This window comes from Antechinus flavipes, chromosome 2 (assembly GCF_016432865.1).
Source record: "Antechinus flavipes isolate AdamAnt ecotype Samford, QLD, Australia chromosome 2, AdamAnt_v2, whole genome shotgun sequence".
Taxonomy (NCBI): Eukaryota; Metazoa; Chordata; class Mammalia; order Dasyuromorphia; family Dasyuridae; genus Antechinus; species Antechinus flavipes.
In genome coordinates, this window is record NC_067399.1 from 354,766,580 (window position 1) to 354,794,414 (window position 27,835).

General features: G+C 33.1%; 1 protein-coding gene across 5 annotated transcripts in view; it reads right to left on the minus strand.

The window, feature by feature from the left end:
- MAP4K5 (mitogen-activated protein kinase kinase kinase kinase 5) overlaps positions 1-27,835 on the minus strand; it is a 207,881-nt gene that overhangs the window by 98,061 nt on the left and 81,985 nt on the right. For all 5 annotated transcript variants that reach the window (XM_051978085.1, XM_051978086.1, XM_051978087.1 and 2 more), the window contains 2 exons: positions 17,334-17,424; positions 7,268-7,332 (listed from right to left, as the gene is read on the minus strand). In XM_051978085.1, the coding sequence (XP_051834045.1) occupies positions 7,268-7,332; positions 17,334-17,424 (156 nt within the window). The remainder of the gene's footprint in view (positions 1-7,267; positions 7,333-17,333; positions 17,425-27,835) is intronic.

Genomic DNA, 27,835 nt, shown 5'->3' on the forward strand with positions numbered 1-27,835 from the left:
TATCCTGTCCTTCTTCTTTAGCTTTAACTAAATGCCTTTTGTAATCATGTCATAGGAGGTGGACACTCCCAGCTGCTGCATGGGTAGTACTAATGGTGTCACTGCCCCTCCCACTCCTCTTTCTCCCTCCACATATGAAAATGGAATTGAGGGAGGAGGGTCAGATGATGGGGAATGCCTGCTCGGGTGTAACTGAGCTGTGAAAGTGAGAAGCACCACACTCTTTAAGCTTATCAGCATGATACTTAAGATCCAAGTCTCTATACCTTTCAGCTGCTTTGTCAGTACCATCCCCCTCCTTTTCTTTCTCCTCACACTTCCTTGTCTGGCTCCACATTAAAATTTTTCCTTTTTTTTTTTTTTTTTTTTTAAAGAACTTATGGGCTTCTTTAAAGTCAAGTGTATTATATTATACATAAGGAATGTTTCCTCAGGAATTGAATCAGGACTCATAGCTTCATAACATTCAAATAGTTGCTCTTCCACTAGTTCCCACATCTCTGGCTCTAATTTTTCTTCCTTAGATAGCCAAGGAGATGTGCACTCTAATATATTTAAGAGCCCAGTGATCTATCTCTGAGTTACCAACAAACCTTGCTTCTTTATTAACTAACTATGCATGCTACACACTCCCTTCAGAGTGGGGAAGGCTCTTTTCTTAATACTTGCCCCATTTCAGCTAAAAAATGAAAGTGACTAATTTGTCCCTTACCAAAGTTTTCCACTTGTCTTTTTTTTTTAATCACCTTATTTCTGGGTCACAGGGACTTCTCCACTGAGCTTACAATCACATCAGTTGAACTGCTTTGTGCCCTGCTTTGCAAAGCCCTGCATTTCTAGGATCTCACATTTGGCTGCCAGAATGTAATGTCTGGGCTAGTTTTCTGGAGGTCCTCCGGATGGGCTTTGGTCTCAGCAGGACAGTCATCATGAGGATGGTCAGGAATAGAGTCTAAGGTCTTTATTGTCATATATATATATATATATACATACATACATACATACATACACACACACACACACACACATATATACATATATATATACTAGAGAACCATTATCTCATCAATTCCACTGAGTTAGCACCTTGTAATTTTCCTTGTTTCAAGGAATTAAATGACTAAATCACACAGCTATTAGGTGTTAGGTAATTGGAGGTTGGATTTAAACTCAGCCCAATTTAAGAATCAGTATTCTATCCACTGTGTCATCTAGTTGCCCAGCTTTTTTTTTTTTTTTTTAAGATAGCACACATAAAGGTTTAATATTTAAATAAAATTAATTAAAATAATTAACTTCAGCAACATAGCATTATATAAACTAAACTCACAAAACCAGCAAGAGATAAATAGAAAAAATTTACATTAAAAATCATTCTAGAATGTACAAGACATCTAAGATACCTACTATTACCAATGTACATAAAAAATTTTTTTAAAGAAATAATTGGAGATTAATTGCTTATGGTATGGCCATACCAATGTAATAAACATGATAATGTTGTTTTTGTAGTTTAAGTTGTGTCTGACTCTTCATGATTCCATTCTCAAATAGAGAACTAATGCAAATATATGAGAAATTACTTAATAGCTAATTGGTAAAAGTTCTCAAAGTAAAAAAATTCAACTATCAACTACTTATGAAAAAATGCTCCAAATCATGAATAATAAAATATAAATTAAAATAACTCTAAAGTTTCACCTCATACTCATTACATGGGTAAAAATGACAAAAATGAATAATGAAAACCACTAAAGGAGGTATAAGAAGATAAGTACACTAATGAAATACTGGTAGAAACGTGAAGTGTTCCTTCCCTTCTGAAAACTATTTTGGAACTGTACCTAAAAAAGTCATTAAACTGTATGTACTTTTAAAATTCATCAGTTCTAGTACTGCACCTATTCCCAAAAAAAGATTAAAGAAGGAGGAAAAGGATTCAAATGTACAAAAACATAATAACATTTTTATTGTAAGAAAGAAATAGAAATAAAGTAGGTGTCCATCATTGCTGAACAAAAGCTATATAGCTTTCATATGACTGAAATGGAGTATTAGCACACCATACAAAATGAGAAAAAGGATGGATTCAGACAAATAGGAAAATCTTAAATGTAATGATGCAGAGTATACCGAATGAAAACAGGAGAAAAATTATACTTTTGGGGGTGCTTTTGTTCACAGGAAATGGAGAGGGAAAAGTTGGTGGAAGGAGTAAAATATTAGTGATCTTGAAAAAGGAAGAAAATAAAGGAGCTTCAATTAATTATTAAAAATAAACATAAGAAAGCAAAAAGGAAGTTCAGAAGAAACTGTGTTGACAAGCAAGGCAGTGCTGGAACTATCATAGAAATTTTTAATTATAAAAAAGTTGTATGTAGTAGGAAAAAAAAAACTGCATCAAGTTTACAGTTTCATATACAATTTCCTTTGTTTTTTGGTATATGTAAGTGTTTGTACCTGTTGAGATTTAAGTTCATTAATAAAAAAGAATATCAGAGGAAATAAAAAATTTTTTAAAAAGAATACATCATATTGGCCCTGCAAGATAAGATGTAAGGACCCAGACGAGGTTAATGGCAGTATTCCTGGAAAGAAGATGTCCAGAAGGTAGCATTTCCAGAACTGAGTATGTGATTGTAGATAAGAACAATGTATTGTGAGAGTATAGAGAGGGTCAAGGACGACAAAGGTAATAAAATGGATACTTCCAAACTGTCTTTTCCATTATCATTCAGCAATCCCTATTACATTTATGGTGCAACTTAACTCCTAGATGCAACATTTATTAACTTTCAGGTTATTCCCCCTCCTTTCTCAAGTTTTTATCTGGCTCAGCCTTATTTACAAATTTACTCCTATCTTCATACTTAGAGGACCATTCATGTAAATGTCCCCCAAAATACCCTGACCTCTCAGTTTACCAACTTTCCAAATTTGCAAAAGTCCATCTTTAATCTGCCTCAGAAACACATACTCATAATCATTACCTTGATCTAACCACCACCCAAAATTGTTCTTATCTATACTCTCCAATCACAACCCAATATCCTTCAATTTCTCATTCTGCTTTATCTGTCCTAAGCCTATACTTACTTGTCTCTACTATAAATGAATTTCTTTGTTCCTATTTTCTAGTTCATCACTTATGTTTTGGTGTTTCTTCTTTCTCTAAACAGATCTCTACATTATCAGATTAACCATACAGTCAGCTACTCTGAAATTCTTTGCTTCCTTGTTTTTAACACATTGCATGCATCATACCAAACGACTTGGGTTACCCATCACTGTCGACTTAATACATTCCTACATTGATGAGCACTAAATACTCATCAATGACTTCATTACAAATTTATGTTATCTAATATCAACTGGTTCCTCAATACTGCATGATTTTATTTTTTCCTAAACTTTCTCCTCTCCCCTCAATTCTTCTATATAACCCTCTCCTGACTCCTCAGCAGAAAGAAAAATCTCACCTCTTACTCTGCCTAGAAAAGAGCAGATACAAGCTCCTTCTTTTTCCTTAAGAACACACCAGAAAGCCTCTCTACATTATGCCTCATCCTCTTCTCCTACGTTTTAGGTCTCAGATGAAGAAGTAGACCTTCTCCACTTTGTCTCTCTTTATACTTAATTCATTCACTCTTTGCTCTTTATCTCATTCCCTTGCTTTCTCCAAAAAGTCTGCTTATCCAGTGAATTCTTCCATCCTCTGCCTTTAAATATGCCCATTCTTAGAAAATCTTCATTCAGCTCTATAAATCCCAAGTCATCATTCTCTATCTTTTCTCCCTTTGAAAAACAAAAGGCCTAGGAGGAAAAAAAAAAAAAAGATCTATAAATCAACATCCCCTCCTATCAACCTGTCATACCCTGGGAATCCAGTTTCCAATCCTACCATTCTATTAGAACCACTGTGTCTAAGCTTTCCATAATTTCATTAATTATCAGAGCCAACAGCCTACTCTAAGTCCTCAATTTTCTCTGAACTCTGATATCATATTGTCAAATGTATCCCAGATACTTGAACTTAATATACTGTAGATATTTAAAATTCATTATGTACTAAATGAAAATCTTTTGTTTCCCTCAAAAATCATCTTTCCTCTTAGCCTCCCTACTTCTTTAAAAGCACTACTATTCTACTGTTGACTGTTTCCTCTCTCCAAACCTTCTATTTACTAAGTCTTAACACGTCTATAAATTCTATATCTCTTGTAGCTATCCTTTGGTCCCACTGCTTTTAGTCTTTCTCCTTTCCAATGTATCCCTTCATACAACTGCCAAATCCCTATTCCTAAATTACAGATCTGTAGCACTCCTTACTCAAAAAGTTTTCAATGGCACCCTATTGCTTTTAGGATAAAATAAAAAACCCTCAGTCCAGGGGTAGGTAGGCATCACAGTGGATAGAGCACTATCCCTGAAATCAGGAGGACCTGAGTTCAAATGTGGCCTCAAATACTTACACTTCCTAGCTGTGTGACCCTGGGCAAGTCACTTAACCCCAATTGCCTCAGTCAAAAAAAAAAAAAAAAAAAAAAAAAAAAAAAAACCACAAAAAACACAAAAAAACCAAACCAGTCCATCCCTAGTCTGGCTCTCACCTATCTATCTAGTCTTAGTTCATATTATTTCTTTTATAAACTTGCTAGTCAGTCACTCTTCCCCACCACAGATTCTCTTCATTCTATCTTGAGACCACACCCTCCTCAGATCACAGAATCTCAAGTTTCCTTTAAAAGCACAATTTGGATTTCACTTCCAACAAAAGGCCTTTCCTGATCCCTTGAAATATAAGCACAATTGAAATTATGTTAAATATACTATATATATGTGAATGCCAAGCAAAATGTAGGATCCTAGAAGGCAAGAACTATTTTGTTTGTGATTTTTTTTTCCCCAAGTACCTGACACGGGATCTTGCAAGTAGCAGGTACTTAAATGAAAAGTAATGAAAATGAAAGGTAAAATGAATAGAAAAAGGGAGAAAAATAACCCAGGAACCATGAGTTATGTTTGTTAAGAGCTTTGCAGCCAAAGGGAAATTAGATGTAGGACCATAATGTGAGGGAACATCAAGGGTAGATTTTTCTTGAAGAAAGGTTTAGGCATAAGACAGGGAGATGATGAAGAGGAGAGAAAGGACTGATGGATTGGAACTTCCTGAAGTAAATGGGAAGTGGGGCAGAAGAAAAGGCTTAGGCTTAGCATGTAGAAGGGTCACCTCATCTTCTAAGAATGGAACAGAAAAAGAGAACTTTATGGGTGAAGAGACAAAATAATAATGAAGAAAGATGAAGAAATTCCTAATAGAAAGTCCCATTTTCCTCAGTAAAGTACAAGTCAAAGTCATCAGTGGAAAAATATGTAGTTGGAGACTTCAAAAGAGAAGAGAAACTTTATGATACCCTACAGAAAACATGACATTCACTCTGAGGAAAAAAAAAAAAAACACTGACAAGCAAAAGTTACAGCTCATAGGACATTAAACAATATGAATTTTTAAAGGATGAATAAAGCACAATTGTGTAATTTTCTTTAGAGGTATCTCACTGTTCAGTAATGAAATAGAAAAAACAGATGGTAGGGAATACTCAGGATTGAGGACTGGCAACATGTGAAAGGAAAAAGGACAAAGGAGAGCAAGAGTGGCAAGGGGAAATGGCAATGAGCAATTCAACAGGTTAGCTAAAAAGTAATAAATCTAAGTGAGCAAAGTGAAGTCAAAACAAGATGAAAGACATGAAAAATATGGAAAGTTGGAGGTTACAGTGGAAATGAACAGATTTAAGAAAAATGGAGACAGAAGAGGGAAGAAAATAAGATAATGATTAAAAAGATGAATTTTAGAATCCATATCCATGGTAAATGAATAGTTTGGATTAATTATGAGATCTCAGGTCATCCCTTGGGGAAGGCAAGAATCATGTGAAGAGCTTGGAGAAATAGAATTCCAGAATGTCTGAACAGTAAAGATAGCCTCATCCCAAGGATAAATGAAAGTGTTGTGGTAAGGAATAAAAGTGTGAGCCAGTTACTGAAATACTTGATAAAAGAGAAAAAGTATCTACCTGGAGGGCTAAGCGATGACAGCAACAAGGTTCCAGATAAGGTGAACTTCAAAGATGGCAGGTAACTGACTATCAGTTAGGATATTAAGAGTTATCAGAGAGGAGACTTTGGAAATAGCAGTGAGAAGCAAGGGTGATGCTCTCTCTGAACCCATGAACCAAAGAACTAAAGAAGTAACAATCAATACTACAGAAGGTAGTAGATGAGGTATATCCTGAAAAATACAGATAACTATAATATGGGGAAAATGTGAGAAGAGATATAGAATGAATGATATAAATGAAGAAAAGGCATAGCATTCCTGTACCTAAAAGTTGCCTTGAGAAAAGAAAAAAAACTTCTAGGAATTTCTTATAAATATTTTAAATGTGTTAAAAACAGTTACCAAGAACAAGGAGTAAAAAATTTATAATACTTTAAAGCCAATACTGACTTCTTAAATTTCATTTAAATGATAGTCAATTTTTAATGGATCTTATCAACAACATGGTTTCATGACACTTAAACACTGGATACATGTCTCAGTGCTATACCAACAAATGTTTAACAATTATCTTGCTGAAAAAAATGTGATGACACCCTTTTTAGTTTAATCTACATCATTAATATTTTCTCTATCATTTTCTTAAATCTAGGCAATCAACAAAAAAATCATTCTTATATTAATATTTTCTTATATTTAATTTAAAATTTTATTTTTTTACTTGTCATTTCTCATGGGCTTCTAAAGTGTTCTGCTTTTTAAATGAAGCACTAACAAGCTTTCTTTCTAAACTGATTCTATGTAACTAAATTCTCACAATAATGGATAGTGTGCTTATTAGAATTCTTTAGAATTCTTCTAGTACATTTAGTCCCCTCTCCTACATACATATCACAATATAACTTCAAAAAAGGTGAACCAACCTTTAATTAGAATAACCACTTTGGTTGACAAATGGGTTAAGTAAGCTTTGCTATATTAAAAGTTTTTCTGTTTAAATGACTGGTAGCTAAGATGCCAAGCATGTTAAATAGTAAATTTAAATTTTATTCCCCAAATTTCTCATTTGTTAACTTGTTAAATTTTACTTTGTATACAGATTTATTTTAAAAAACAGTTCTCTTAAGGGAAGATGGATAAAAGTTATACTTAGAAAAGTTTTTTCTTTTGTGTAAGTTTAAAAGTGTAAAAAAAACTATACAGTACCATGGTAAATGTCTTGAAGTGATCCACCACCACAATATTCCATACAGATCCATAATTTTTCCCGACTATTATGAAAAAGAAAAAAGAGAAAACATTGGAAGTTAGATTCTAATTCTCAACAATTAAAACATCAATCAATTAAAACAATTAAAACAATTAAAAAAGGAATTTGGAGATTTTTGAGTCAGAAAAACTCAGTCTTTCTGCAGTATGACCCTGGGCAAATCAATTAACCTCTCAAAGCCTTAAGTGAATTTCTAGGTTTCAATGAAAAAAATGCAATGCTGGTTTGCTTTGGTAAAGAAAGTTCCCAAAATTACCCTGGCATGGATTCTGTCAATATAAAGTAATTATTAAATAAAATAAAATAAAATATTATTAAAAAAAAAAAAAAAAGAAAAGAAAGTTCCCATACCTAGAATTCTTCAGAAAAATTAAATCACAGGTCAAAAACAAAAGTAACAAAAACTTTTTTTATAAAATGTTTTTAAAATTGCTTCTCTTAGGGCAGCTAGGTGATGCAGTGGATAGAATACCAGCCCTAAAGTCAAGAGGCCTTAGACACATAATACTTTCCTAGCTGTGTAACTCTGGGCAAGTCACTTAACCTCAATTGCCTCAGCAAAAAAAATAATAAAATAGATAAAATAAAAATAAAATTGCTTTTCTTTCTCTTCTTTCATGCAATTAAGGCTAAAAGAATATGTATCAGGGCAATAGCCTAATAATCACTCTTTCTCCATAAAATTCTGTCCTTCATTGAGTAAGAGCTGTCTGACTCTGTCCTAGCCTAGAATGATATTTAACTGGTTTATTTAAAAAGTTGTAATTTCTAATGTATACAACATTATTGATACTTGTCTTAAATGCAATTGTAATCAAACTACTAATACTTTGGAATACAACAAAGGCATAGATTATCTATCTATCTATCTATCTATCTATCTATCTATATAATTTATTAATATATCATCCAATTCGAGCTAACAAACATATGTTGAGGATCTAATGAGTTCCAAGAATTAAACAAGGCTAGGCAGTTATAGATCAAAATGTAAAACTTTCTGCTCTCAAAGAGCTTACCTTGAAGGAGAAAGGAAGGCAATGTGTATACAGATAAGCAAAAACAAAATATATTCAAAATAAATTGAAAATCTGGGGGAGAGAGAAAACATTAAGGAAGTGGAGAAAACCAACAAAGATTTTTTGTTGGAGGTAGCACAGTCACAAAGGGAAATAGGTTATCAAAAGACATAAATGAGAAGACAGATCATTCTAGGCACTGGAACAGCCTGTGCAAAAGAACAAAGATGGGACACAAAGCAGAGTCATCTAAAGAAAGATAAAGCAACCAGTTTGGCTGGAACATAAAGTGCGTTAGGAGTAACAATAAGAAATCAGTTTGGAAAGATTGGTTAGAGCCAAATTGTAAGGGGTTTTAGGCCATCAAAGGGATTTGTATTTTATCCTACAGCCATAGAAACTCCCAAAGAAGAATAACATGAATTAAAAAAAAAAAAAAGATGGTAGCCTCTGTAATTTTATTTTTTAAAAACTGCAGCTCTTTTAACAGAAACAGGTAACTTCTTTTTTGGAGTGAGAATTTTTTTGGTTACCCTTTATATAATTTTAAACTATTTTGATTAAATTTTTGAAGATAAAATGTTTTTATTATTAGTTTAAATTACATAGTAGTTTGGAAAATAATTAGCATTCTTACATGTTAAAAAAATGTCAACTAAGAAAAGAAAACTTTTTAAACACAAAACCTTAAAGTAGAAATATAATGCAAATTAATATAATAAATACCTTCAAAATATATACTACTTTAATCAGAAATTAATTATTCTACCCCTTGGGGCTAAATTAATTACAATATCAGTGACTATTTATTAAAGTACCCTCCATCATTTTCAGGGAATAAACTGTTTCACACAAGCAACTTTTTAAAATAAAATGTATAAATGCCAATATTTTAATAATTTTAAATGGAAATCTTTTTAAAATGCTAGAATATAGCAGAGTAAATGAATTTGAATTTGGTTATCAATACATTAGAATATTAAACAAATACAAGTGTGAATTATAATGAGTATTCATATTATAAATATTACCAAAGAAATTAAGAATTAGAATCAGCAAATCAAGAGAATTTGAGAGTTGCAACTATTCAGATTAGCCCATACATGAAAAGAAATTACCACTATGATATTCTTGAAAAGTAGCTGTTCAGTCTGTTTGAACACCACAAAGCCTAAATTAACTGCCTTTTCTTTTCTTCAGTAAAATATGAGGTTTTAAAGAGAAAGATATGTACAAACTACAATTAAGAGTACATCATGTATTTTAAGATTAAAATACTAAATTCCTTGTTGGGAATATTATTGTTCTACCAAAAAGGATCAGCAGAATGCTTTCAGAAAGATTTATATGACCAAATGTTAAGTGAAGGGAGAAAAACCAAAAGAAGATTGTATACAGCAACAACAAGATTATGTGATGATCAATTGTAATGAACTTTTTAAAAAAGTTTTTTATTGACAAAACACATGAATGGGTAATTTTTCAACTCTGACACTAGAAAATATTTCTGTTCCAACTTTTGCCCTCCTTCCCTGTACCCTCTGTCCTAGATGGCAGGCAGTCCCATATATATTAAAATGTTAAAGTATATGTTAAGTACAATATGTGTGTACATATTGTATTTACATATACAGTTCTCTTGATGCACAAAAAAATCAGATTTAGAAAAGTAAAAATAACCTGAGAAGAAAAAAAATGCAAGCAAACAACAAAAAGAGTGCAAATGCTATGTTGTGATCTACTCTCATTTCCCAGTGTTCTTTCGCTGGGTATAGTTGGTTCTGTTCAGCATTAATCAATCCTTTTCTTGCCGAAAATAGCCACTTCCATCAGAGTTGATCCTCATACAGTTGAAGTGTGTAATGATCTCCTGGTTCTGCTTATACCACTTAGCATCAGTTCATGTAAGTCTCTCCAAGCTTCTCTTATTCATCCTGCTGGTCATTTCTTACAGAACAATAATATTCCATAACATTCATATACCATAATTTACTCAGCCATTCTCCAATTGTTGGGCATCCATTCAATTTCCAGTTACTAGCTACTACAAAAAGGGCTGCCACAAACATTTTTTGTACATACAGATCCCTTTCCCTTCTTTAATATCTTTTTGAGATATATAAGCCCAGTAGTAACACTTCTGGATCAAGGAGTATGCACAGTTTGATAACTTTTTAACTATAGTTCCAAATTGCTTGCCAGAATGGTTGGATCTCTTCACAATTCCACTAACAATTCATGTGACCCAGTTTTCCCACATCCCTTGCAACATTTATCATTATCTTTTTCTATCATCTTAACCAATCTGACAGGTGTAGAGGGGTATTTCAGAGTTATCTTAATTTGCATTTCTCTGATCAATAGTTATTTGGAGCACCTTTTCATATGAGTAGAAATAGTTTCAATTTCATCATCTTAAAATTATCTGTTCATATACTTTGACCATTTGTCAATTGGAGAATGGTTTTATTTCTTTAAATTAGAATCAGTTCTCTATATATTTTGGAAATGAGGCCTTTATCAGGACCTTTAAATGTAAAAATGTTTTCCCAGTTTATTGCTTCCCTTCTAATCTTGTTTGCATTAGTTTTATTTGTACAAATGCTTTTTAACTTGATATAATCAAAATTTTCTATTTTGTGATCAATAATGATCTCTACTTCTTTGGTCACAAATCCCTTCCTCCTCCACAAGGGTGAGAGGTAAACTATCCTATGCTCTTCTAATTTATATATAATCTCATTCTTTATGGCAAATCATGAACCCATTTTGATCTTATCTTGGTGTATGGTGTTAAGTGTGGTCCATGCCTAGTTTCTGCCATACTAATTTCCAATTTTCCCAGCAGTTTTTGTCAAATAGTGAATTCTTATCCCAAAAGTTGGGGTCTTTGGATTTGTCAAACACTAGATTGCTATAGTTATTGACTATTTTGTCCTGTGAACCTAACCTATTCCATAAATCAACTAGTCTACTTCTTAGCCAATATCAAATGGTTTTGGTGACTGCTACTTTTGTAATATGGTTTTAGATCAGGTACAGCTAGGCCACCTTCATTTGATTTTTTTTTCATTAATTCCCTTGAAATTCTCGACCTTTTGTTCTTCCTTATGAATTGTTGTTATTTTTTCTAGGTCATTAAAATAATTTCTTGGGAGTCTGATTGGTTTAGCACTGAATAAATAGATTCGTTTAGGGAGTATTGTCATCTTTATTATATTCACTTGGCCTGTCTAAGAGGACTTAATATTTTTCCAATTATTTAAATCTGACTTTATTTGTGTGGAAAGTGTTTTGTAATTTTGCTCATATAATTCCTGACTTTCCTTTGGTACATAGATTCCCAAATATTTTATGCTACTGACAGTTACTTTGAATAGAATTCCTCTTTGTATCTCTTGCTTTTGGATTTTGTTGGTGATGTATAAATGGTGAGGATTTATGTGGGTTTATTTTGTATCCTGCAACTTTACTAAAGTTTTGAATTATTTCTAATAGCTTTTTAGTAGAATCTCTGAGGTTCTCTAAGTATACCATCAAAGAGTGATAGTTTGGTTTACTCTAATTCCTTTAATCTTTTTCTCAAGTCTTATTGCTGAGGCTATACTGAATACAATACTGAATAATGGTGATAGTGGACAACCTTGTTTCACTCCTGATCTTAGTAGGAATGGTTCCAGTTTTTCCCCATTACATATGATGCTTAATGACAGTTTTAAATATATGCTCCTGACTATTTTAAGGAAAAGTCCATTTATTCCTATCCTCTCAAGTGTTTTTATTAGGAATGGATGTTGGATTTTATCAAATGCTTTTCCTGCATCTATTGAGATGATCATATGGTTTTTGTTAATATGGTTACTGACATAGTCAAATATGTTAATAGTATTCCTATTAGTGAACCAGACCTCCATTCCTGGTATAAATCCTACTTGGTCATGGTGTATTATCCTGGGATGATTTTCTGTAATCTTTTTGCTAATATTTTATCTAAGATTTTTGCATCAATGTACATAAGGGAGACTGGTCAATAATTTTCTTTTTCTGTTTTTGTCCTACCTGGTTTAAGTATCAGTACCATGTCTGTGTCATAAAGAATTTGGTAGGACTCCTTCAATCCCTATTTTTCCAAATAGTTTATATAGCATTGGAGTTAATTGTTCTTTAAATGTTTGGTAGAGTTCACATGTAAATCCATCTGGTCCTGGATATTTTTCTTAAGGAGTTGATTAATAGCTTGTTCTGTTTCTTTTTCTAAAATGGACTCTTTAACAAATTTACTTCTTCTATTAATCTGAGCAAGCTATATTTTTGAAGGTATTCATCCATTTAATTTAAGTTATTGAATTTATTGGCATAAAGTTGGGCAAAGTAACTCCTAATTATTGCTCTAATTTCCTCTTCATTAGATTTTCCTTGTTTTTTTTTCTAATCAAATTTACCAAGGGTTTATCTATTTTCTTGGTTTTTTTCACAGAATCAACTCTTAGTTTTATTAGTTCAATAGTTTTTTATTTTCAATTTTATTAATCTTTCCTTTTATTTTTAGAATTTCAAGTTTAGTGTTAGATTGGGGGGGATTTAATTTGTTCTTTTTCTAGCTTTTTTAGTTGCAAGACTAATTCAATGATTTTCTTTCTCTATATTATGCAAGCAGGCCTCTAGAAATGTAAAATTTCCCCTTATTACCACTTTGGCTACATTCCACACATTTTGGTAAGTTGTCTCATTATTGTCATTCTCTTGGGTAAAATTATTGTGTCTATGATTGGCTGTTTCACCCAATCATTCTTTAGGATGAGATTATTTAGTTTCCAATTACTTTTTGGTCTGTTTTCCCCTGGCCTTTTATTGAATATATTCCTGAATATTGAATATATTGAATTTTTATTGCATCATGATCTGAAAAGGATGCATTTACTATTTCTGCCTTTCTGCATTTGAATTTGAGGTCTTTATGTCCTAATCTATCGTCAATTTTTGTATAGGTTCCATGAACTGCTGAGAAAAGTGTACTCCATTCTGTTTCCATTTAGTTTTCTCTAACTTTTTTAGTGTTCTATTTACCTCTTTAAACCTCTTTCTTATTTATTTTGTGGTTTGATTTATCTAGTTCTGAGAGTGCAAGATTGAGATCTCCCACTATTATAGTTTTGCTGTCTATTTCTTCTTGCAACTCTCTTAACTTCTCCTTTAGGAATTTAGATGCTATAGCACTTGGTACATATATGTTTAGTATTGATATTGCTTCATTATCTATGTTACCCTTTAGCAAGATATAGTGCCCTTATCTCTTTTAATTAGATCAATTTTTACTTTTACTTTTGCTTGATCTGAGATCAGGATGGCTACCCCTGCTTTTTTTTTTTTTTTTTTAACTCTGTATGTATTGACCTACTCTAAGCATATTTCCTGTAAATAACATATTGTAGGACTCTGGCTTTTAAATCAGTCTGCTATCTGCCTCCACTTTATGCGGGAGTTTACCCCATTCATATTTATGGCTAAAATTACTAATTCTGTGTTTCCTGCCATCTTGTTAACCCCAGATTATGCTTTTCTCTTTCCTTTCCCCTTTACCCCCCTCCCCAATATTAAACTTGTGAGCACTACTTGTCTCACGCAGCCCTCCCTCTTTAGGATCCTCCCCCCTCACCTCCCGAGCACTTTCCCTTTTCTTAAACCTTTCCCTTACAATGTCTGTATTCCCTTCTATTTATCCTACACCTTTTTGCTTTTCCCCTCCCACTTTTCAATGAGGTGGGAGAAGTTTCTTTGCAAATTGAATATATCTAATATTTTCTCTTTGACCCAATTCTGATGAGAGTAAGAGTCACACTATGATCATCCCCCTCCCTTCTTTCCCTCAGATATAATAGTTTTCCTTTGCCTCTTCATGAGATGTAGTACTTCCATTTTTCCCTTTTTCTGCTACAATTTCCTTTCCACCTTTAGATTCTTTCTTATAACAATAAAACCAAATTATACATATATTCTTTATGTATATTAATAACAGAAATATAGTTTCCAAGATTTCTTTTTACCTTTTTTATGCTTCTCTTGAGTCCTATATTTGGAGGTCAAACTTTTTTGTTTAGTTCTGGTTTTTTTGGTCAGAAATAAATGGAATTCATCTATTTCATTGAATGTCCATCTTCTTCCCTGGAAGAAAATGCTCAGTTTGGCCAGGTAAGTTATTCTTGTCTGCATATCAAGTTCCTTAACCTTTTGGAATATCAGATTCCAGGCCCTTCAATCCTTTAATGTGGAAGCTACTAGATCCTGAGTAATACTTATTGTGGTTCCTCTGTATTTGAATTGTTGTTGTTGTTGTTGTTGTTTTTGGCTGCTTGTAGTATTTTTTTCCTTGGTCTGATAGTTCTGGAATTTAACCATAATATTTCTTGGAGTTTTGCTTTTGGGATCTCTTTGTGTAGGTGACCAATGAATTCTTTCAATGTCTATTTTACCTTCTGATTCTATGACATCTGAGCAGTTCTTTTTGAAGATTTTCTGAAATATAGTGTCTAGGCTCTTTTTTTCATCATGATTTTCCAGGAGTACAATAATCCTTCATTATCTCTCCTAGATCTATTTCCCAGGTCTTTTGTTTTCCCAAGGAGGTATTTAAAATTTTTTTCCACTTTTTCATTTTTTTTTTTGGTTTTACTGGACTGGTTCTTGGCATATCCTTGAGTCATTCATTTCCATTTGTTCACTTTTTTATTTTTAATGAATTATTTTCTTCATTTACTTTTTTTTATTTCTTTTTTGTAATTGTCCAATTGAATTTTTAAATGAGTTGTTTTGTTCTAAAGAATTTTTTTCTATTATGCCAATTTTATTTTATAAGGAGCTATTTTCTTTCTCCAATTCACTGATTCTGTTTTTTAGGGAGTTGATTTTTTTTTATCCACTCTATTATGAACTTGACTTATCTAGACCTTCTTGCAAAGCTCCTTTTTCTTTCCCTCATTTTTCTTTTAGTCCTCTTTTAACAACTTTTTAAATTTCTTCTATGAGAGCCTTGTGTGATGGGGACCAGGTTATATCATCATTTGGAGGTTCATCTGGAGACAATTTGTTTTTAGTTCCCTCAGGGTTTGAAGTCTGCTCTCTTTCAGTATAGAAGCTATCTATAGTTAGACCCGGCTTTGCCTTTTTACTCATTTTAACAACAACCAAAAAAACCCCTGCAGTGTGCTTTTGGGGCAGTGTGGTGTTACCAATCTTCCTCAACCAACTAGGAAGTAGTAGTGAAGCAGCAGTGGGACAGCAATGGCTGTGCTAGGATCAGCTTCTGCAGTGGGATTAGCATTTATGCTGTGGTCAGCATCTGCACTGTTGTGCACTAAGATCGTGTTGAGTCCTTCCTGGTGGTGCTGGGTGGTATGGCCAGGTTCCAGAGAGACTCTAGCATTGTGGGGTTATAGTCTTTACCCCCTATTTTTATTGCTTTTCTAATGATCTCCTGGTTTGCTGCCAGAGCAGAATAGCCAAGACTATGGTAATGTTCTCCCCATAAATTTTCAGCTGGAGATCACACCCCACCCCCCTCCAATCTGCTCAGCATGAGCTGTTTTCTGTGCTCTCACTGCCTACCTGATTCTGCGCCTGGCCTAACCGTCCCTGCCCGGGAGCAAAAACAGACCTTTTCTGGCAAATGTCAAGATTATCTTCTGTTGGTAATGTGTTGTACTCCCAATATTCATGGGTTTTGACAGTCAAGAGCTAATTCTGAGGATGAGTTTTGTAAAAATAGTTTGAGGAAAAAGGAGAGTTTAGATAGATGTGTGTGTCCTCTCCACCATCTTCAATTTGTTTTTTTTTTCCTAACAATGAGGGAATACAGGCCAGTTCCAATAGATTTGTGATGGAGAAAGCCATCTGCATCCAGAAAAAGGATTACTGGGAATGAATGGATAATCAGAAGGTAGTAATGATGAGATGTGAGAATGTAGAAATTCCTGAAAAACCCTAAGGCAAGCTGGCCCTGGGAATGTCACAAACAATGCTGACTCCTACCACTTCTCAATTGTACCTCTAACTCATAATATTAGCACATCAACCTAATTTTTGTTTCTCTATACTATAAAATTATCTTCTTGTTTCTGCCTCTTTGCTAAAATTCCCTTGAAAATTAGCCCACTGCCACAATAAATATTTGCCCCTTAACTTGGAAACTATGTGAATTTTTTCATGACACTCAGGACACCAACCAAGGGACCCTAATCTTGTTTTGGGGTATGTTCTCCCTCAACATGCTGATTCAATGGCTCTCAAGGCCTGTTCCTGGTTTCCTGGGGATAGGACTGTGTTCCTCTTTTACCCAGATGTACCTTCAAGCAACAAGTAACTGTTAGTATTAGTCCTGTCTCAATAAAGCGTCAGAGGTCTTCTGTTAGTTTTTAAGTACATACTATATTTATTCTTGGTGGTCCTCTACTATTCTGGATTTTTAGTTACCCTAAAGATTTATAAGTCTTTTGCTTTTAAGATTGTTTTTGTCTCTTTCCTTTCTATTAGGTGTCATTTCTTGTCACTTTGCCTGCAAGTCTAGAAGTTCTTATTTATAATTTGATACCTCTTATCTGATGCGTGCTAGGTAACCAGATCATGGACGACGTAGAAGATATTCCTGTGATAGAAGGCACTCTGAAGTCTCTTCCCAACTTTTAAGTTTTGCAATAATCAATTCTAAGGATTCTTTCAGGATAAGACTAAGGTAAAATAAATTTTTACCTTATTAATTTATTTTCAATTTTGTCCAGGGCATATATAGTTGCTGGATAAAGTGATCTCTGAATAAATAGGATGTTACTGTATATGGAAAGGGGAACCCTAGATGAATTGTAGAAATTTGACAATTACAGAGAAATAGTATGAAAATTGAAAAACACATAAATAATATGGCATTCAAATGAAAGAATGGTTACAAAAGTGGTTTAAAATGCAAAGAGAAGACAGTCTGATTTTTTTTTACCTGAGATAGCTCCCAAAGTAAGCAACAATATTGCAGTGTTTACATTCTTTAACCATATATATTTCTTGCTGAATCAAAGAAAAATCATCTCCTGAAAAACAAAAACAGTCACATCAGCATCAAATGACCTCTGTATCCAGAACATTTAAAAAGATATTTCATTCTTATGGGGTAGAAAATACTATGGGGTTGGTTATAGGGTTAAAAACCAATATTTCATTTACAAATATTAACCTTCCCCAGTTTATTACTGATACTTGATACTGATGTAAACTGTGTCCCCTTTACTCTTTGGGGGAATAAGGGTTGAAAAGGAATCTATGGGGGAAGAGTGATTGATTCAGGGTCTCAAACCCTCCAGACATCTTTGCAGAAGTTCTAACAAGATTTTGCCCACTGATGAAGATATTTTCTTCTGAGTGTAAACCCATCTTTGCAAACTATCCTGCCAGGTTTCTTTGCCTCTTAAGAAAGCTGTCTTCTTAATGCAAATAACTCTCCTTTTGCCACTAACTTTGGGTTTGAGAATTTTTTCCAAAGAATCTGCGGCACCAACCAGAGGGAATCTCTTCTGCAATACCGACCAGAGGGGATCTCTTATCAATTCTTGTACCTCATCAATATCATATTCAATTATAATTTTACATAGAAACAGGATATTTAATTTAGAGGGTAACCTAATGCAGAATGTTGCAGACTAGAAAAATTAAAAGGTCCTTATCCTGCTAAAGATACTCCCTACAAAATTTTTATAACTTTCTTCTAAAAGCAAAGAAAGCAATGGAATTATTTCCCTCCTGGTTCATTTTGAATGCCAAATGAAGCTTCTAATTTCTTTGCCTGCCTATGAATACTTTTAACAAAGCTCTTTTTATTTTTGAGATGTTTTAAAATTAAAATAACCAATAACTTAAGTAACAAAATAAAAACAAAAATAAGTAATAAAATAATATGCAAATTTCAAAATATGAAGCACTAATCGTTTCAATAAAGTACCAAATGAATTAATAACAAAAGTTATACTTATTGTACCTTATGTCAAATCTGTTTAAAGTTCCAATTATTTTAATATACACACATACATTATGTAATTCTAAGTCAATGACTATTATCCTGAGTTTTATGACACCATAATAATCCATGAACTTAATAAATTTAAATTTATTTAGCCATATATTATTTTAGTTTCAAACACTCATAGATTAATGATTATTTCTATTTTATTCTTATTTTTCTATTATAAAATAAGTAGGTAAAAGGTGGTTTGTTTTTTTTTGGAAAGGGGTCCTTTTTGTCTTTTTCATGTTATTTTTGGGGAGAAGGGAGGGTCTAGATTTGTGATTTCATGGGTGTTCAGAATTCCCAACATAGAGACTCCTTATACCAAGATAAATCAGCAATTCACAATGCAACTCATAGCTTTCAAGCATTTCCTCAAATACTAACAGGTTAAATTGACAAAAGATAGGATAATGTTAATTCAATTAAAGATCATGAGAATAAGAAAACAGACCACAAAGTAAGACACCAAAACCAGAAGAAAATAAATGGCCTCTACATCAGGAAAAAAGCTGTGTTGCATCTATGAAAAAATATTTGTAGACAAAGGAAAGTTATTCAAATCAGGATCTGATGGACAAAGGACCCTTGTAGATCTTCAAGAAAATATGAAATTGAATGGGACCAGGTAAAGATTTATTTAGATGCTCTAAGATCTTAGGCCTAAGTTTCAGGAAGTCATGTGATCCCTATTCTCAGAGGGCTGTAGGGCAGAAAAGGTTAGACCCTATGTCTAAGCTTTAGGAATTTATGTAATCCACAAGAAGTAGACAGCATTGCTGACCACTGGTTACTTCCTTTTCAGTTCATGTAATGAACCCAAGTCTTTTGCTCTATAATTCAATCCTTGTTTCCGGCCCTGGGCCATGCACCATGCTAAACTAATCAGTTGATATGCTTGGATCTCTCTTTGCAAGGATCAAATAAATGCTTTTGATTTGTATCTGAAGATGTCTTTGAGTAGTCAGTTTGGGTAAGTGGGTCTAGCCCCTTGTCCCACCCAAAATCATAGAAAGATTTTCATGAGTGGTTTAAAAGAGAAACAAAAAATTTTGGAAGAATTTATGGCATGCATAGCAGAAAAGGGCAGAAAATGAAAAACCTGAATCAATACTGTGAAGTTTCATAAAAGGAATGAGAAATTAACTAACGATGCAAATACACAGAAGAGAGAGAACATAGAAAGAAGCAAAAAGCAATGATATTAAAAGAAAATATGATTGCAACACAGGCAAAACATATTATAAAAAGACAAGATGTTTAAATACAAATTAAGGATTATAAGTCTCCCAGAAAAAGATGACAACTCAAAAAATCTAAAGAGTATATAATATAAGAGATAATCCAAGCAAACTGTTCAAAAATAGAACAAAGTTCCACTCAAAGAATCCATAGATCACCTGCAAAGAAAACAAAAAACAAAACAAACAACCATCTTATGCTTCAAACTATAAGATACTCAGAGGGTAAATTTAACAATTTCAGGCAAACAAAAATTCTGCAAACTAAAAAGAAAGTAGCTTGAAAATTTGGTTGTCGTGCACCTATTAGAAACCACAAAAGGGAATGGAGAAATGCATTCCAAAGAATAAAGAATCTAAAGATACAGTCACCCTGAAAAACTGGGCTAAGCCATAAAGCGAGAAATGGAGGTTCAATAATAAAAGAGGCATTTGAAATATTCCTAAGGAAAAAACCTAAGAAAAAATTTTTAGATCTACAAAAACTAATACTGATTCATCTGTAGGTGAATTGTGAGTTTTAGTTTGCAATATTTCAGTCCTGTTTCTTCATTACTGGAAAAAAAAACCCAATAGTAAAATAGAAGTAGAAATGACAGGATGAATGGGCAATTAAAAAAGAGAAAGAAGGAGAGGGAAATAGCGATGTACTCTAATCAAGTGAACAGCTAGCACTGAATGGAAAATAACTCCCATTATTCCCAGGAAAAAGTAAACCTACAAAAAATGAGCCAAAAGACAAAGGAAGAAATTAAAAAGGGAAACCTAAAAGGGAAAATCTTGTTGCAGAGGTGCCACTGATGAATGTTCTTCAGTGAGAAGAGAATTAAGTTTATACAGAGAAATAGGGACCTTACAATGGATGCTATTTAACAGAGATTTTTGCTTAGGGAGATTGATTACTCATCTGAACTCAGAAAGCTTCTACAATTAACTGTCACTTAAAAAGAGATCCAGAGTAGAGATTTCAAGGTAAATGGGGAGGAAATGACTGAGCAGAGTTAAAGAAAAATGTCAATAAAAAACTACACAATCAGGGACATACTTACCAAGGAGTAATATCTTTTCTACTACTTACTGGTATTAGTATTTCTAAGAGTGAGGCAAAACTAAAAAGGGAGAGAAGGGGGAGGCAGATGATAAAATTAAAATCTGCAAGGCAATAGTAGAAACTATTAGAAGATACCTCAAAAGTTTTAATTTCATGAGGAATATAGAGAATAAAGTATTAAATAAGCATAAGGAGTGAATCAGAGAATAAAAATCTAAAATAAATAAAAAGGGTGGATAAGTAATGAAAATAATGAGGGAAAGAAAACTTTTTTTTTAAACTCTCGGAAGTTCAGAGAATGAAACTAATGAATAAAAAATAAATGGGAGGAGAGGACAGGACAGGAAGATATTGGGTACAACTTTACTACTTAACTGGGAGGAAAACAGGAAAAGAATTAGATATTTAGATAAAAGCAAGAAAAATAAAAAAGGAACAAATAAAACTTCACAACTATGGAAAGGGTTAACTAACTTGAAAGACAGAGGTTGCTTGGGGCTTGGCCTCTGAGGCAGGAAGTAGTGTCTGACAGGAGTTAAGGAACTGCTATAGGTTTCTTGAGATGGCAAAGAGCATGTCCTCTTGCCAGATCTCCTCGTGGAAAGCACTAACTCCCGAAGCCTTCTTTCTGAGGGCTCTGCCTATGCAGTTATGACTGGGCTAGGCATGGCAATCGTAGAGGAGAGGCAGCATAAACAGGCAGCTCTCTTACTCTCTTGCTCTTGCACTCTTGTGTTCTTGCTTCCTATGACCCCCACTGAGAGGATGACTGAATAAAGAGAGAATGGTTGCACCCTCCTGGTCAGTCTGTCTCTGTATGATCCAGGTTGGAACCTGAAGGCAGATGAGCTGGCCTAGTCGTGGCCACGGATGGGTGGGCAAATAGAGTAGCCTTAAAGGACACTACAACATAGCACTACTCTTATAAAAAAAGAGGGGGGAGAAATCCCTAATTTGGAGAAAAAAAATTCTCAAAACATGAAAGATAAATGAAAGAAAATTTAAACCCAACTTATAATTTTAAGTATAAATATATAAAAGTATAAATAACAGTCTAACAAAAGGAGAGTGATGGGATGAATAAGAAATCTCTAGTCTGTTGCTTACCATAAATATATTTTAAAAACAAAGACATACCACACAGAATATAATAATAAAAACAAGAAACTGGGAAAAAATTTGCTATTTAAGCATGCAATTAGAAAAAGCAAAAATAAACATTCAAAACATAAAAAGGGATTAAAAGAAAACTATATCATGCTGAAAGGAACCACAGACAACATGCCAATTTTAAATATGACAATATTCTGTAAATGCATTTAGCAAATAAATACAAAAGGGGATTGTTAATTAAACTACAATGACATAGTAACACAAACAGTAAAGTATATAGACCTGAAAAAAATTTTGAAAACTAGAGCTAAAAAATTTATGGTATCTACTAAATGGGATTCCTAAAGAATATACTTTCAGTGCCAAATGGAATTTTGACAAAAACTGACCCTATATTGAGGCAGAGATACTGAAAAAAAAAAAAAAAAATGAAAAGGTAGAACCACTTAATGCATTCTTTATACATCATAGTGCAATAAAAAATAATAATGGATTCAGGAAGCACAAACAAAAAAGACCAAATACTAAATAATAATTAAGTCAAAGAATAAATCAAAGAAATGATGGTTACATAGAAGAAAATGATCATACTGAAAACAGGATGCCCAAATTTCTGGAACAGCTCTAAAAAAGATATTAGGAAGAAAAAAAAAATCACATGGAAAAATAAGTCACCTAAAAAGGATTTTCATTCACTCAAAAGAGTTTCACATAAGAGGTCCTATGAAAAAAACAAATTAATATATTTTACATTTTATCACATTCAATTTGAATGTTAGCCCATGGAATTAGTCCATAATCATATATGTCTTGCACAGGGGATGCAAAAAGACAATCAACTGGAACTAAAACTGAGTAGGAGGAAGAAAGAATCTGGATAGTCGATGTTTTTAAAGATCAAATTGTCTATGTGAAACAAAGATTTATCCTTTTAATACCAATCTTCTCGTGATGCCATATATCAATCTATTTGGCCCATATAGCACATAAAATAGCACAACCATAACATTCTAAGAATAAAAAATTTGAGAGTGTATATATACCACAGCATTAAAAAAAAAAAAAAAAAAAGACTCCAATTAACTGTTTCCTTTTCCCATTTAACCACTCCCAAGGTTCTTTCTAGATCAGTCTCAATCTGGCCACAAAAAAACACATCTTAGAATTACTCCTACTAGATGAGGAATTGAAGTTCATTTCTTAATTATTTAGTAGTAACCCACTAGCATTGAAGCTTTGGAGTATAAACAATGTTAAGGAAGTGCCAAAATATGGAGGAACATGCATAGAAAGTCTTGTATACAATTTTGCCCCCCCAAAAAATATTTATAGATGTCTTTTGTATTTACATCTCAGTCATTTCCCCATATCTCATTCTAGAACCCTCTTTTTTGACAGAAAAAAAAAATTACCAAAAAAAGCAACAGAGAATCCATGTTCAAATATATGTTATGTTCTAGTGAGGCTCCCCACTTCATTGTTATGATGGAGGAAGCATATTTCCTTTTTCCTTTGGGACCTCTAATGGCTTTTCCATTACCAATAGTTCAACTCCCATACAGAGATCTTTATGTTTTCTGGCAGTCAATCTGTATTTTATTCCAATTAATTCTTTTTATACATTTTCTAATAATTCAGCTAATTTCCCCTACATTTCTCTGAATTTCTTATTGACATCATTTATTAGTGTATAATACTGTTCAATTACTTTAATTCTCCATGATTTTTTTCAGGTATTCCCCAACTGATGGACTGTTTCCTATTCTTTGCTAGTACAAAAAGTATTCCTATGAATATTCTAGTACATATTGAAGCTTTCTTTCTGTCTTTGAGACAAGATTACAAGACTAGCTTTCTATATTTTATACCATTCTGCTTCTCTTTAAAAACAAATAAGAAGGGTCAGCTAGGTGGCACTGAAGTCAGGAAGACCTGAAGTCAGGAAGACCTGTGTTCAAAGCTAACCTCAGACACTTAACACTTCCTATCTGGGCAAGTCACTTAACTCCAACTGCCTTAACCAAAAAAAAAAAAAAAATCAAATGAGTAAAGGATGAGATTTGGGGTAGAAAGGGACAAAGAGAAAAACATACACACACACACATAAATTTAGGTGAGAGTCTATGTCTTACCCCAACTAGCACAGCTCTAGATACTTCCAACAAATAACTGACAAAAGTAATTAATAAAGTAGTTGACAAAATATTAAGAAATTTTCCTATAACTCTATAACAATATAATCATAAATAATAATGAGATAATGACTACTTTATTAGGTAATTTTATCAGTTACAAAACTCTAGTTGGATGATGAAAGAAATACAATTGCCTCAGAGGATTAGTGATTTCCTTGAGCCAATATATAAAATAGCAAGTTGGGAGTGTGGTCAGTTTTGAAATGAGAATGCCTTGAGGAGACAAACTCTTTAGTCTGAATCAGAGAGCAGGAGCAGGAAGAAAGTATAGAGAAAAAATCAAGAGGAGTACTAGACTCCTTCCCTCAATTTTTTTTCATTAGCTGAAGCATAATTAATTCTATTCCAGTCCTTAATTTTTCCTTAATCTCCCTGTATCTGTCATTTTAAAAAATGTGTTTCTTGTAAAAATAATCAGATTCTGATTTACAATCCATTCTATTATCCATTTCTTGTTTATGGAGAATTCATCTCATTTTTATTCAAAGTTACAATGATTAACTGTACATTTTATTCCATCCACTTTTCATTAGTGTATCCTTCTCTCTTTCTCTTTATCCTATCACTCCTCAAATGTTTAATTACTTTAAACCACTGCCTCCCTAATCTACATACCTTCTAAGAAGACTTTCTTTATCTTCTATCTCCTTTATATTCCTATTCTATAATTGGCCCAACTTTCTAAAAAATGTCTCTTTTACCCTTTTCCTCTCCTAATCTTCCAATTTCTTTATAAGTTGAATTTTTATATCCTTGTAAGATGTATATGCCATTCCCGCTTTAACCTAAATCTGATGAGAATGAGGTTCTAGCATTACCAGCTTTACCTACCAGATTTACCCTTCCTTCCTCCACTAAAAAATAGTCAGGTTCTTCCACTCAAAGATCACTTGTATGAAAGAACTGCTCCATTTTACCTCTCCCTACTCAATTTTATTTTTTAGGATCATTACATTATATTCAACCCGACTCAATCTATATCTACTTTTATTTATTTAATACTTTTCCTGAAAGCTTTTTATTTACAAAATATATGCATGGGTAATATATCCAACAATGACTGTTGCAAAATCTTTTCTTCCAAACTCTCTCCCTGCCACCCCCTCGTTCCAACTCCTTCCCCTACCTGGCAGGTAGTCTAATACATGTTAAATATGTTAAAATACATGTTAATTCATACATACACATACAGAGAATTATCTTGCTGTACAAGAAAAATCAGATCAAGAAGGAAGAAAAAGAAAAACTGAGAAAGAAAACAAAATGGAAGCAAATAACAACAGAGAGAATAAGAATGCTATATTGTCTTCCACACTCTGTTCCCATGGTTCTCTCTCTGGATGTAGATGGCTCTCTTCATCACTAAACAAGTGGACCGGTTTGAATCACCTCATTGTTGAAAATAGCCACATACATCAGAACTGTTCATCGTATACTTGTCTTGTTGTTGTATATAGTGACCTCCTGGTTCTGCTCATTTCCCTTAGCATCAGTCTATATAAGTCTCTCCAAGCCTCTCTGAAATCATCCTGTTGGTCGTTTCTTACAGAACAATAATATTCCATAGCATTCATACACCATAATTTACCCAACCATTCTCCAATTGATGGGCATCCACTAATTTTCTAGTTTCTTGCCACTACAAAGAGGGCTGCTACAAACATTTTAGCATATGTGGGTCCCTTTCTCTTCTTTAAGATCTCTTTGGGATATAAGCCCAGTAGAAACACTCGCTGGATCAAAGGGAATACAGAGTTTGATAACTTTTTGAGCATAGTTCCAAATTGCTCTCCAGAATGGTTGGATCTGTTCACAGGTCCAACCTTGTATCAGTGTATCAGTTTTTCCACATCCCCTACAACATTCAATGTTATCTTTTCCTGTCATCTTAGCCAATCTGACAGGTGTGGAGTGGTATCTCAAAGTTGTCTTAATTTGCATTTCTCTGATCAATAGTGATTTGGAACACCTTTTCATGACTACAGTTTCAATTACTTCATCTGAAAATTGTTCATATCCTTTGACAATATGAGTCAATTCTCTACATATTTTAGAAATGAGGTCTTTATCAAATCCTTTGGATGTAAAAATGTTTTCCCAGTTTATTGCTTCCTTTTTAATCTTGCCTGCATTAGTTTTGTTTGTACAAAAACTTTTAAACTTAATATAATCAAAATTAACTACTCTTGTGATCAATAATGATCTCTAGTTATTTGGTCTCAAATTCCTTTCATCTCCACAATTCTGAGAGGTAAATTATCCTATGTTCTTCTAATTTGTTTATAATATCATTCTTTGTTTCTAGATCATGAACCTATCTTGACCTAATCTTGGTATATGGTGTTAATGAGTGGGTATATGCCTACTTTCTGCCATTCTAGTTTGCAATTTTCCCAGCAGTTTTTGTCAAATAATGAATTCTTATCCCAAAAGGTGGGGCTTTTGGGTTTGTCAAATACTAGACTGCTATGGTCATTGACAATTTTGTTCTGTGAACCTAACCTATTCTGCTAATCAACTTCTCTATTTCTTAACCAGTGCCAAATGGTTTTGATGATTGAAAGTGTTTTTAAGGTAAATGAACTATTAATTAGTATGATTGAGAGGAGAATAGCCACTGATACTTCATATGAGATTATGCAGCAATCTGCTTTATAATATAATTTTAGATCTGATACAGCTAGGCCACCTTCATTTACTTTTCTCTTCATTAATTCCTATGAAATTCTTGAACTTTTGTTCTTCCAGACGAATTTAGTTATTTTTTCTAGATCATTAAAATTGTTTCTTCGGAGTCTGATTGGTATAGCACTAAATAAACAGATTAGTTTAGGGAGTATTGTTATCCTTATTTTATTTGCTCGACCTATCCAAGAGGACTTGATATTTTTCCAATTGCTTAGATCTGACTTTATTTGTGTGGAAAGTGTTTTGTAGTTTTGCTTATATACTGCCTGACTTTCCCTTGGCAGATAGATTCCCAAATATTTTATACTATTGACAGTTACTTTACATGTAATTTCTCTTTGTATCTCTCGCTACTGGATTTTGTTAGTGATATATGAGAATGCTAATGATTTACGTGGATTTATTTTGTATCCTGCAACTTTGCTAAAGTTGTGGATTTTTTCAAATAGCTTTTTAGTTGATTCTCTAGGGTTCTCAAAGAATACCGTTGTATCATCTGCAAAGACTGATAACTTGGTTTCCTCATTACATACTCTAATTCCTTTAAACTCTTTTTCTTCTCTTATTGTCAAAGCTAGCATTTCTAATACAATATTGAATAATAATGGTGTTAGTGGGCAACCTTGTTTCACCCCTGATCTTATTGGGAATGGTTCCAGTTTATCACCATTACATATGATGCTTGCTAATGGCTTTAAATAGATGCTACTGACTAGTTTAAGGAGAAGTCCATTAATTCCTATATTCTCTAGTTTTTAAAAGGAATGGTTGTTGGATTTTATCAAATGCTTTTTCTGCATCTTTTGAGATGATCATATGGTTTTTGTTATTTTAGTTATTGCTATAGTCAATTATGCTAATAGTTTTCCTAATATTGAACCAGTCCTGCATTCCTGGTATAAATCCTACTTTGTTATAGTGTATTATCCTGGGGATGATTTTCTGTAATCTTTTTGCTAATATTTTATTTAAGATTTTTGCATCAATATTCATTAGGGAGATTGGTCTATAATTTTCTTTCTCCATTTTCAACCTAACCTGGTTTAGGTATCAGTAGTACCATGTCTGTGTCATAAAAGGAACAAAGTCCTTCATTCTCTATTTTTTAAAAATGGTTTCTATAGGCTTAGAATTAATTGTCCTTTAAATGTTTGG